Genomic DNA, 13,269 nt, shown 5'->3' on the forward strand with positions numbered 1-13,269 from the left:
GTCTCATCTTTCTTCAGTCTCCCTTCCACCAACTGCTCGCTTCTACCCCACAACACATGCATTCCGCCCTTCGATCATGCCAGAGCTGTTTGCAGTTTTCCAAAGGCACCTGGTTATCTCTCCTCTCTGAGTCTTTGCACACATTGCCCACTTCACTTGTAACAGTGTTCTTCTCATTCTTTGTGTGGCTAATTACAACTCGTTTTAAGCCTCTAATTTTTGAATCTTCCGGAAGCCTCCCTCTCTGTACCTAGCCACTCTCTGACTCCTGTCCTGTCCACCTGTATGATAGCAGGAATTTATTTTGATATTTACCATACTGTTTTAGTTCTTTCTTGTCTGTTTTCTTCACTAGACCATGAACTCTTTGAAGGCGTGGTCATGGTCTGTGTCTTGTATACTGATGCATCCCTACACTTTTGTGCTTGGCACAGAGTAGGCGTTTAAGGATTTGTTGAATGGATGAGCACTAGAGATTGACTAAACCCTTCATGTGAGGCAAGGGTATGGGATGAATGTAAAGGACACTGAACTTGGAGTGAGAAGATAGATTCTGGCTCTAGCTCTGCTCCTTACTGCTAGCTGTGTGGCATTGAGCAGATGTCTTGCTTCTCTGAGCTTGAGATGCCTCCTCTGTCAAACAGGGATATCTGCTCCATCGCCCTGCCTTACAGAATTGTTATGAGGGATAGAGGGCTCAGTGCATTTGACTGTGCTTTGTCAACTAGAAAGCACACATGTGGATGATGGTGAGATTGTAAGAGTCTGGTTTTGTCTTAAGTAAATGTGAATTGTGCAGAAGGGTTAAAAGAATGAGGCAAGATCTAGTCAAGCACACCTTCCTTTGCCTTGAGGCTTAAAGTTTTCAAAATTATTTTGGAGGTACTGTAAAAGAACATTTTTGGAGGGAATATTATTTTTAGGGGTGTTTCTGTTAATTATTTCCTTTCTTTTGTGTTTATTCCTTTGAAAAAAGTTGACCTCCTGTTTCTGCTTCCTTTCCTAAGAGTGACTCATGCTTTGGTCTGATAACTCATCCTTCAACATTATACTTCAAATTCTGACATACTTTGCAGTGAAGAAAATAGAAATAATTTACCCTGGGAAATATGTATTATGCCGTTAAGGTTTTTGCATACTTGAAGAAGTAGAGGTTACTGAATCCTAGTCCTTTAATATTTTTCTTTCCCTGCTTGTCCCACCCCAGTGTGTCTACATTCGCTCAAGTAAGAGAATATAGCCCTCTGTTAGCAGTAAACAAGCACAGGATTTTGGGTTCTTCTCAGATGTGGAAGACATCATGCTGTCTACCAATTTCATCATTGTTTTCATTTTGTTATTATTATCAATAATAAAACTAAATTATTGGTCAAGATAGGGATTATCTTCTCCCATTCTCTTCTTCTAGTCAGTAGTCAGGAGGATCCTTAAACCTGTGAGGATACTTAGCACTTTCTCTCTCTTAACAATTGTTCATTCATTCATTCATTAAATATCTGTTGGCCGCACAACTGTGTGTCAGGCACCATTCCAGGCTCTTGGGGTAAATTAGTGAGCAAAACAAAGGTCTCTTCTTCAGGCACTTACATTCCAGATAAGATGTGCATGTCTTATCTTCCCTCAGAGTCTGTGACCAGCTTGAGACAGGAGATGTGTTTGTGTGCCTTTCAATGTTTTTGCAAAGGTCAATATATTTCGTTAAGGGGGATAGAACTCACTGATGGTGTCACTGTAGGAGGAAGTGATCCAATAACATATGGAACAAATGGGAAAGGAGAAGGAGAACTGGCTTGGGATCTGGCTGTCAAGATGGGTAATAGAGTATTAAATGACACACACATATGGATAACTGAAATGAGGCTCTTGTTATCCTGTCTCTCATCTCTCTGCACCCCTGATGAAGTAAGAGATTGAAGCTTAGAGATTCATACTGTGGACTTTAGAGTCAGGCAGGCCTGAATGTCCTGGCTATGCCCCTTAATAACTAGGAACTTTGAACAAATTGTATAACCTCTCTCAGCCTCAGTTTCCTCATTTGTAAAAGAGGACAATAAGAAAACCTACCTCTTAGGGTCGTGTGAGGATTAAATAAAAGAATACATGTAAAGAGCTTAACTTATGGTAAATATTAATAAATAATAGATTATTAAAATTATTAATCCTTTAAGGTAGGGTTTTTTCCTGCCCTATTTGAATGAAGAACTCCAGGATTAAAAGAATTAAGTTACTTTTTGTGGTCACGTAGGTAATAAGAAATTAAATGCTATACTTTGGCCCTGTAGCTCTGGGTTTCTACTGTACTCCATTACCTCTGAAGATGTCATTTTCCTGGAACACAGAGAGAATCAACTGAAAATGATGTGTATGCATTTGTTTAAAAAAAAAAAAGCAAAACAAAACAAAACTGTAGGCAAATATTTAGTTCTAGTTACTTGTAGATTTGCTTTCTGTAGCAGATTAGCAATTTGAAAGTACTTTCTTGTGTACTAAATGTGAGCAAATGAGTAAATATGTTAAAGATAATGGGATCCAAGTTTCTCACTGTTTAGTTATGGAAAGAGGGAAGACTAGGTTCTATCCATGTTGTTGGATTGGAATTACAGATATCTAATTGAATGTATATATATATATTCGTATATAACATATAGACAAATATTTATATTTGTATGTATATGCATATGCATGTGTATGTATATGTATATGTTCATATAAAACATATAGATAAATGTTTATATTTATACATTTGTATGTATGTTCATATCCTGACTCTATCTACTAAGATGACCAAGAAGCAAAGACTTCTCTGTAGTAATGAGCACCACCTAGTGACAGATCTTGGTTTCTAAATACCGTTCTCCACTGAAAGGCACAAGAGCTCCTTGGCAAATGCTGATTCCAAGACTGGTAAAGGACAGTACAAGACGAACCTGGAACATCTTCTGGGGATAGAAAAGCCAAGAAGTGCACAAGGATAATGGAGATTTATCATATAGGACCAGCTTGAAGTGGTTCCCATTGGCCAAATCTGAGTTGAACATAAAAATAAATAATGATCATAATGGATTATAAGCTAGTGAGTGAAAATAAGAACCCATGACTCCATGATGATATCAGTAAATTAATAAATGAGAGAGAAAGGAAAGCTCTTCCTTACAGCTCATTGTTAACTAATAATTAAGAAAGAACATTAGAGTAGAAAAGTCATCATTGGATATAAAACTAGTGGGTGAGAGTTTGATGAGGAAAAGGATATTTGCATGGCCTTAGCATCTGCCAACAAATTACTTGTTAATTAGAAAGAAGGAACTAGTAACTTTAGAGTGGAGAGGCCTGAGAGGGACCACCTAACCAGTGGTGTGCTTGGGGTTGGCTCCTACCAGCTCATGAAGGGCAATTGTTCGTATTTCTTGCCAACTCTGTGTTGAGTGATGTCACTTTGGTAGCTCGAAGCAGGCCATGGTAGAAGTATTTACACTGAAAATTGGTAAACATTGTATGAAGGATTCCTCCCTGCCCCAGAAACCAATTATTAAACATTTTGTAACATATCAATGACAGTAACCACGTGGTCAAAGACAGTGTAAGCAATATTGAGATAAACGGATATCATGTGTCTTGGCTCACGGCAGCACCCACGCCTGCTGCTGCTCTCCTTCCATCAGGACTGCTCTCAGCTAGTGGGCACGTTACAAATGGTCTCATCCGTTTTGTCAAGCCAATACGCTCCTGTCACAAAGCTCTCTAGATTGTACTTTAAAGGGAAACACCTTTCAGCCAGAAACGTTGGATGTCTGGTGCTAGCACTTCAGTCTTCGCTAAACATGTGCATGTAATCACTGCAGATGGGCTTGGTGCCTCGAATCACCGCCACTGCCAGGGCCTTCTCCTCAGGTTAGACTTGAGGCTTCATCGTTGCTGTCCCAGACTCATTGATAAGCTCGAGGATCATCAGAAACTTTTAGTCCTTCAATGTAGTAGTAAGATTTAAAGTGTGCTTTAAAAAATCCATGTAATGTCATTTTTGCTCTGTGACGTGGATATTGTTAAAACAGCAAGATTTAAAATAATAAATGATATGGAAAAATTGAGAATCAGAAACAGTTAATTCTTCAGCCCCATTTTTTCATGGGCTAGTTAATATCATTGCAGACATTTGATGAAAAGGAGCAACTAAACTACTGGGCGTGCTTACTTCATATTTGAGGGCTATCCAGTGCTTGTTCACTCCTTCTAACTCTTAATTGCTGTCAGGAAAACATGAGCATGGCGCACACATGCATGTGTAGCCATGGCTGATGTGGATAACTTGGAGAAAAAGGAGCATATTCCTGTTCTAGTGCATTTACTTCTTTTTAAAATCAGCTCTATTGAGGTAAATTTAACTATAATAAAAATCACCAATTTTAAGTGTGCAATTAAATGTATTTTGACAGATGTACACAGTTTTGGAGCCAACATAATCATGATATAGACCATTTCTATCAACCCAAAAACTTTCCTCATGCTCGTTCCCTACCTCCAGGTCCTGGCAATGCTGATCTGTCACTCTTGTGGTTACTTTTCTGCATGTCATGTAAGTGAAATCATACAATATGTCTTTGGTGTCTGGCTTCTTTAACTAAGCATACTATTCTTGAGGTTTGTCCATGTGTTCTATGTAACAGTAGCTTGTTCCTTTTTTTTTTTTTTTGAGGAAGATTAGCCCTGAGCTAACTGATACCAATCCTCCTCTTTTTGCTGAGGAAGACTGACCCTGAGCTAACATCCATGCCATCTTCCTCTACTTTATCTGTGGGGCGCCTACCACAGTATAGCTTTTGCCAAGCGGTGCCGTGTCCGCACCTGGGATCTGAACCTGCGAACCCCAGGCCGCCAAGAAGCAGAACATGCGAACTTAACCACTGCGCTGCCGGGCCGGCCCCCAGCTTGTTCCTCTTTATTGCTGCTATTGCTAATATTCTGTTGTAAGCCTAGCCACAATTTGTTTATCCATTTAGCCATTAATGGACATTTAGGTTGTTTCCAGTTTTCAGCTGTTATGAATAAATCACCCTCATTTTGATAATAACCAAGAAATTCTTCTTCAATGCCATTACTTTTATTCTGTTTTGTAAAATATGGCTAACTACAAGTTTGTCTAAATGAGATCATCGGTGTTTTGAGTGGTAACTGAAAGAAAATCAGTTGAGGAGGCCTCTCTCAGCCATCCTCCATGAGGCACTCACGCTCAGCTGGACGCCACCTCTCGTTTTTCTGTGCTTTGGTAGTTTTTCTCTTGTACCTCTCTTATGATATATTTTACCTCTACTTTCTACTTTTGCCATTTTGAATTCCCTATTGGGGCAAGGACTATGGCTCTATGCCATATTTATCTTTATTTGACTCAGTGCCTAGCAGAATGTTTTTCACATAATACAGTTATGATAAATATTAAGCGATTTGGTTTGAATTCTTCTCTAATCCCTTCCTTGGATATGTAAGTGGTTTTTATTAATTTTTAAAATCAATTATTGCATTACCTCTAGATTGTTATAAAATAGGTTTCACCAAATCAAAACATTTCAAATCCCACCTCTGCCTTTACATCTCTTACAATGTAACTTTTGAGGAGATTTCTAATTTTTTATGGCCCTTATTATTTTTTTAAACTGTCACATGAGAGGATTTTATTAAACAAATTTGTGGTTCCCTTTCAGTTCTAACATTCAAGGTTTTATAAAAAGCTAGTAAGTCAGAAAGAATCTGCAAGGGGAGAAGGTGGAAGGGAGGAGGAGGTAGGAAAGCTAGGAAAGCGAAAATATGCCATGGTTTTATGTAACGAAAAGTAAAACGAATGTTAGCTAGACTTATTGTGGTGGTCACTTTTCAATTTGTACATATATGGAATCATTATGTTGTATACCTGAGACTAATATAATGTTATATTTCAATTATATCTCAATTAAAAAATAATAAAATAAAATATGTAGCTTCTTAAATAAGGTGAAAATTGGGGAAGGATTCAAGAAACAAAAGTTAGTGTGTAACTCAACATTTGTTGGTAGAGCATTCTTTTAAATCACTTTATTTTATAAGGAGAACTGCCATAACAGTAGTCTTTTTCCATTAGCAAATTTAGGATACCAGTAATTAGGCAGCTTCTCATTCTAAAAATTGATGATGAGACTGGCAACCCCTTTGTGCAGGGGACCATAAGCCCCAGTTTTCAAAGGGCAGTCCCAGTTAGGACTGTTGTCTCGGTGTAATCATTCGTAGTGCTCCTTTTCACTCTCAAATGGGTATTGGTTTGAACAGTGCATTTTATGGTCACCCAGTTATTAGGGATCTCAGAGACCCAGGTCTCCCTACCTATGTCCGCTGCTCTAACGCAGGGTCTGACTTGGGGATGGTTCCTCAGTGAAAGAGTCCACAGTGCCCTTTGTAAGCTGACTCCTTCAGCAGCCTGGTCTCCAGCTGCCAAAGCCATTAGAGCCATTCTCTTCCAGGTACTCTTCTTTTTTAGCATGTCTGAAAAATTTTGGCTTCCTCATGTAAGACTTGAGCAGATTCTCCAGCTTCTCTTACGACTGCAGTCTTCCTTCTCCCAAGGGGTTAACCCTTAACCAAGGGTTTAAGAACATCCATTCATTAAACATTCACTGTCCACTTCCTATGTGCCAAGTACTGAGCTAGGCTCAGGGTATAGACAGACAAAGATGACAAAAAGAGACAGACACAAATCAATAACTAAGTGTGACCAATACCATCTTAGTAGGATGTATACATACACAATGTATATTGGAATCATTGAGGAAATAATAGTTAATTTAGGAGTCAATGGAAGGAGAGGGGGAGAATTTTGAGCAGGCCTTAAAGGACGAGTATGCATCGAGCAGAGGGACAGGGATTGGTGGGGGTGAAAGGTAGGGCTGGGGGAGACATCCCAGGAAAACAAAGAGACTTGTGCAATGATCCATGGCTAGAAAAATGGTGTGACTGCAGAGGCAAAAAGTGGCCTAGTCTGACTATTTGTTGCAATATACTATTTTGGAACTGAGTGTGAGGCAAGACCTGGGAGCAAATCCAAGGGGTATTCTTATTAGGAGTACCAGAAGGGACCTTATTTCACATTTGGTGTGGACCCCTGATGATTCCATTTGAGTGAAGTGTGGGTGTATTTTCGTTCTGAAATTTTACACTACAACATTACCACATGCATTGACCAATTTCAATACAGACTTTCCTTATGTCGCTTTATAATTAGAAGCTGGTGAATTGAAGTTCCACAGCAGTACATAGACTAGTAGTGATAGCTTTATGGAATTGTTTATTTTTAGTTTGGCAAAGGCAAGGCAGTAAATATCTCAATTAGTAAACTAAAGCAGCATGGATGAGAAATGCCCACAAGGAGATCAGGAGTTAGAAATAACTAAGTCAGTTAATTGAAGGAAACCCTCATCGCTTACCCATCTCTAGAGTTTGAAGAACCAACCTAATGTGTGTGTGTGCACAGTGTCGGTACCCACAGTGCTGCCAGTGATGAGGTCCTTTGCATTCTTCAGGGTCTCATTGTTTCACAAGTTGCTCTCTTCAGAAGCCACTGTGGTTGACCCATTGGGTCGACAGCCAGTCACACTGGGGTGAGAGTTTGCCTCTGAGTGTGGAAACTTCTCATCTTGTAGTTTCTTTCAAAGTGACCCAAAGCAGGTTTTATTATGAAGTGCTGGGGGAAGGTTTTCATTTTTATTTTCATATTTATATTCACATTATGTGGCCTAATGTGTGAAAATATTTAACGAAAACTTGCATGTGGTACTGCAGAATCATTTACTTGCCTCTAGATAGAATCTCCTAAATTGTATTTGAGATTCCATTTTAGGTTTGGGAGGAAAAGCAGAGGTGGTCTACAAAGCTTAGTTTGAAGACTTTAACTTTTGGTGTATTGAGTCATGCTGTTCCTATAACTAGGATGTTTAGGAAATGTTAACCATTCAGAAGTAGAAAGTCTAACTGGTGCTACGAAACATTGAGAATGTTAAAGAAAAAGATGTGTGTGTTTTAAAATTACAAAATACCACTATGCAGTTGTCACGATTTTTTTTTATTTTTAAAGTTGCATTCTTTAGTCCTTTGCATTTATGGCATGTATTTAACGTTGTATGAAAGCACCTTTGGATTTTCTCCCTAAAAGTTGGGGGGGGGGGCTGTGGGAAGATTGTTGTCTTCTTATCCTTAACAATTTACAACATATCAGCTCTCTGTGGTCTGTTGGGGAAATGATGGGGGTTCATGCATCTGTAGATTAAATTTCTGTCTGTCTGCTCTCTGCTTTGTAGACTGGAAAAAGATAGCATTCAGCAGAGCTTTAGCAACGAAGCAAAGGCCCAGGCCCTTCAGGCCCAGCAAAGAGAGCAGGAGCTGACACAGAAGATGCAGCAAATGGAGGCCCAGCATGACAGAACTGGTAGGTGGTCGGGAAAGATTAGAGCACGGGCCCTGGCTCAGGAGCCGGCCCACGCCTCACTGTGAAATGACATCAGGAACACCTGTAACCTTTGGCTGGCCGAAGGGAGCAGATGCTAACTACACCGGAGATTCCGAATTACATATTAGTTAGCGTTTAAAAGAGAAAATGGAAAGTATTGCCCACTGTCTGTTGATTTCAGAGTGCTGCTCTCACATCTGTTGCACCATCTGGATTATGAGTTTATTTACCTGTGTTCAAGAAACGTAAAGCTGAGAGAGACCACAACAAAGTAGAAAAACAAAGGGCTTGTTTTTGGCTGGGTTTTCAGGCACACATGTTATATAAAGAAAATAGCATCAGAAGCTCTGCGGGAAATGCTCTGAGCTTACAGTTAGAGTCTCCTGAATAGCATTGAACAGTTCCCACAGTACACACATTATAGCTACTCTAAAAGCCTAATGAGTTTGCTTCAGCATCCAAACTGGAGAAAAGCTTTAGCCATTAATCGGTCCTTAATTCACTGTCGCAGCTGGATGTAATTCAGTGGCTCCAAATTGATATGTTCCTTTATTTAATCTTTGCAGCTTCGAACATTTTTAGCATTTGTATGATTTCCCCCTCCCCCAGCCCAATCTAGAGTGGTGTTTAATCCTCTGCATTCTTCAAGTTCTCGCAACCGCTGTTAAAATTCACTAATACAAGGCATCGACCACAGCTGGCAGCTTGGCTAAAAACTGCCATCTTTCATCACATTGGCACTGTTCTGCAGACTGAGTTGGCCAGTAACTCTTTACCTTTAATTTGAAAGTAAAATGCACTTTGAAAATAGGCAGTTTGATTTGCTCAGTCTCAGCGTTATGTGGTTCTTTCACTTTGGAGTTGTGTGTTCACAGACAGTGTTAGTCAAAACGAGACAGTGTCAGTCATTATAATTCCACACCACGTACTCCGAGCTGATTGTACTATTAAAACAAAAGTTTAATTGATCCAGTCTCTTCCAGAAAAATGTTGCTTCATTTTTAGTGCCTTGTTTTATTTTGCTTTGTATGCTATACGCTTTTTGCCAATCATTAGCTAAAATTGAAAAGAAATAAAGGGCCTTATTGAACCTTACCCTTAAAGATAATTTCCACATAATTTGATGTATACTATATTTGATGACATGGTAAAAAATTTTATTGCTTATCTTATCGGTGAAAAATTGCTAATGTAAAATGCATTAAATGATCTGTTTACTTATAAAGAGGCAAACGTCATCGTGACTCACGTAATTCCCTCTGGCACTTTCAGTAGAGATTTCTTTTAACAGCGTTTGGCCAAAAGAAATGAAAACTCACCAGACTTAGTAAATGTTTTTCCCCTAAAAACAAAAGGAGGAAGTTAGAGGATAAATTATTGTTTGCCCCCACTCCTAGCAGGATCCTATGCTCAAGGAGTCTTGGGCAGCATCTCCGAGGGCTAGATAAGAGCCCTGTTTATCCTCACTGTTTAACTAGAGCCACCTTAAGAACACTGACGTGCATTGTGCACAAAAATATCACACTCTTCTGTTTCTTTGACCAGATCTTCATTGAAGCTCATACTGTTGACAATGAAATCAAAATTCTAAGGAAAATTACGTATTTCACTTTCATAGTTAGAGAAGCGTGTACAAGAGGGGGTTGGTGAAATACATGAGTAAATACAAAACAGGAAGGGTGGGTTACAGCATGGAAGAGAGTTCCTCCCTGACTTCATCTCAGTTATCTGGTTGTGATCATTTTTGACACTCTGTGTATAGTAAAATTGTCAAAATAAAAAGACAATATTGCACATATTGCAAAGATAAAAGCATCTATGACTCTACTTGAGGTATTGGACAATTTATTAATATGTTAAAACATTACACCAAGCTGGTATGATCAAAAATGTTTTTTGTGTGTAATTATTAGGAAAATAAATGTCTCACAAGATTTAGTGTCTTGCCAGAGGAGTGGTCTTTTGACTTAGGACATGGAAAATGGTCTAGTGGCTTACAGGAAATGTGTGGTAGGAAGTGAGCACTTTCCCCACCATCTGTGTGGGAGCACCGCAGAGCTACAACCATAAACATCTTATGTTGGTGGGGGGGTTATTGTTGTTTCTAGAAAATGAACAGTATTCATTGCTGACCTCCCAGAATACATTTTTGACAAAGTTAAAGGAAGAGTGCTGTACATTAGCCAAGAAACTGGAAAAAATCTCTCAAAAAAGCAGGTAGGTAATATTATACAATACTTTCAGAGTACTGTTTGTGTGAATACTGTAATTTTTCCTCAAAAAACAGCGTTTCCACTATTTTATCTAATGACAAAATTAGATATCTGTTTAGATACATTAGATAGATACATTTTCTGTGAAAATATTTTCTCTGTATAAACACTTTCTTAACCATCCATGCAGACACCTTGAGTTTTTTATGAATATGTATATGTACTATTATTTGACTTTTTTAATGTTTATAATTGAAAACTATAAAATTTCAGAAGACAAAGATCAAGATAGCAGTTTTTCTAGTAAAAGATGCAGGTAAACCAAGGAGTTTTAAAGTCTTATGTTGATATAGTTAAAACATTTTAATCTATTATCACAGTTCTCCATGAACTCGCAAAAGCTGTCTTTAGGTCAAATGATCATAGATGAAATGTGTATATATAAAAATAAAAGTAGACGATACTTTGAAATAAACTCAAACCATCCCTTCCTTCTTCTAAAATTGTTTTATTTTAGGAGAACAGCCATCATTCATTTTATAGGTTCTATGCTCTTTTGTAAATCCATTGATGGGGATCTCAGTGAATTTTTTCCTGGACCTTTTCTAAGCAGGTTTTCTCAATGAACGCTGTGTTTTATGTTCTGAACTGTAAGAAGCCTGAGTTCTCATCTCGGCTCTGACAGTAACTGTAATCTCAAACAAAGGTATTTGACCTGCTTGAACTGTGATTTCCTCTTGTAAATGAATCGTGTTGGACAGAGTCACTTTGAATTGAACTGTAAAAGTCAACATTCACATAACTAGCTAGATGTCAATATCACCTTACAACGTAACCTAATGGAAAAATAACCTGTATATCTTTTCTGTATTTTTCTGAAACTCACTTAGATCTGCTCGGAGCAAACAGTATTGCTCAGTAAACTACTGACTTGGGTATCTCATTCAGAAGGAGTTTCCAGGAGGACCAGGGCCTGTCTGATCACTCTGAGCCCTGTCTGGGGCTCCTGCATCGATAAACTGGCTTAGTGATGGAATCCCCATCCCCGAATCTCCTGGGGAATCAGAGGGCTTCAGAATGCATGGTAGGCAGAGGCTCCTGCACCCACCCAGAGTGTGCTCTGACCTCTGTGCCTTCTTAGCAAATACTAAGTGAATATCTTGTTTGGGTAGGGGAAAAGCTTAGGGTGCCAAAATACCAGATATTTTTAGGAAATTTGGCAAGGAAACCCAAATGATATTGTCATGAAAGAGACCCTCATAAAATATCAAGAGTAGCTATTCCTAACCAGAAATATTTAATTCACCTCACATAGATCCAAAAGTAAGTAATTTGTTAGAAACAAACAAACCAGATTATATACTCTAAGAAAGAAATTATATTGATCTTGGGTTTATAATATTCTATTATTTTAAGATTGCTCTGTGACTGATTATTGATTATCTTGCTCTGTATGAAGACATAATTCAGGAAATTGAAGTGTATAAAAGAGAAATAGGTGCTATATGCTTGGTATATATTATTTAAATCTCACAACAGCTTGAGACAGGAATTATTATCTTCTTTTACAGATGAAGAGACCAATACAGTATTTAAAAAGCTGGTAAATGGGAAAGCGAGAGTTCTAACTTAGATGTTTCTGGTTCCAGTCTTTCTTACAATAAGTATAATATTTTACATCTAGTACTAAGGAAAATCCAGGCCGACATAGTTATGATGGGAAAGTTTGGGAAAGAAAAATTAATCTTCGATTCCCGTGGAGAACTGGGCATGCTTGGCATGTGAGGGTTCCCCTGTGAGCCTGGGTCGACCTGTGCCCAGCCCCTCTTTTGCCTGCTCTGAATCTCTCAGCTTACCCTGTCCTGGTCCGTGAGCTTGAGCCTCAGTGCCTCTCCAGCTCCTCTCGCTTCTAGTCCCTCTAGCTCCTGACCACTACGTTATGAATTGAACGTGTTCCTTTTTGTCTGACACACAGATGGCACTCAATACATATTTATTGAATGAATGATTGAAACAAACAAGTGTGGTGCTACCCCCATCTCCCGAGCTGACTCTGGCTCCAGCCTGTTCCTTTGCTGACGACAAGCAGTGTGCGGGACAAAACACCATGGCATTCAGAAAGAACTAGGTTTGAAGCTTGCTCTGCCACTTAGCTTCGTAACCTTGCGCACATTGCCTAATCTCTCCAAACCTCAGCTTCTCCGTCTGTGAAAACATTTCTAAAACCCATGTTGCAGGGTTGTTGTGGGAGTCAGCAGTATGTAGAGAGAGACACAGGTGCACGTGTGTGTAAAGCGCGTAGCACAGTGCTTGACACCTGGGATGTGCAGCAGCGGCTGCTCGTGTCATTGACGGCATTGTGTTAAGGGTCTGGACTGGCCATTTGGGTATCACTTCACTTAGCTATTTTTGTTTTTGCCAGGGTCCAAGTGCCGTTTCTGACAAACGTAAAGTCTATACCACATGAAAACCTTTTTCTTTTTTTGCTGAGGAAGATTGGCCCTGATCTAACATCTGTGCTGTCTTCCTCTGTTTTGTACGTGGGACACCACCACAGCATGGCTAGTGAGTGCAGTAGGTCCACACCCGGGA

At 39.1% G+C, this 13,269-nt stretch overlaps 1 protein-coding gene across 13 annotated transcripts in view; it reads left to right on the plus strand.

Moving 5' to 3' along the window:
- The window catches only part of SDCCAG8 (SHH signaling and ciliogenesis regulator SDCCAG8), a 223,690-nt gene that overhangs the window by 123,971 nt on the left and 86,450 nt on the right, over positions 1–13,269 (plus strand). For 8 of the 13 annotated variants that reach the window (XR_011499352.1, XR_011499354.1, XR_011499351.1 and 5 more), the window contains exons 14-15: positions 8,316–8,443; positions 10,573–10,681. The exons of 2 other annotated variants lie outside the window; for them this stretch is intronic. Coding sequence is in view for 4 of the 11 variants with exons in the window: in XM_014847801.3 (XP_014703287.3) it covers positions 8,316–8,443; positions 10,573–10,681 (237 nt within the window). In the remaining 7 variants the exon portion in view is untranslated. The remainder of the gene's footprint in view (positions 1–8,315; positions 8,444–10,572; positions 10,682–13,269) is intronic. 3 more of the 13 variants (XR_011499357.1, XR_011499355.1, XR_011499356.1) reach the window with 1 other exon arrangement.

This window comes from Equus asinus, chromosome 30 (genome assembly GCF_041296235.1).
Source record: "Equus asinus isolate D_3611 breed Donkey chromosome 30, EquAss-T2T_v2, whole genome shotgun sequence".
Taxonomy (NCBI): domain Eukaryota; kingdom Metazoa; phylum Chordata; class Mammalia; order Perissodactyla; family Equidae; genus Equus; species Equus asinus.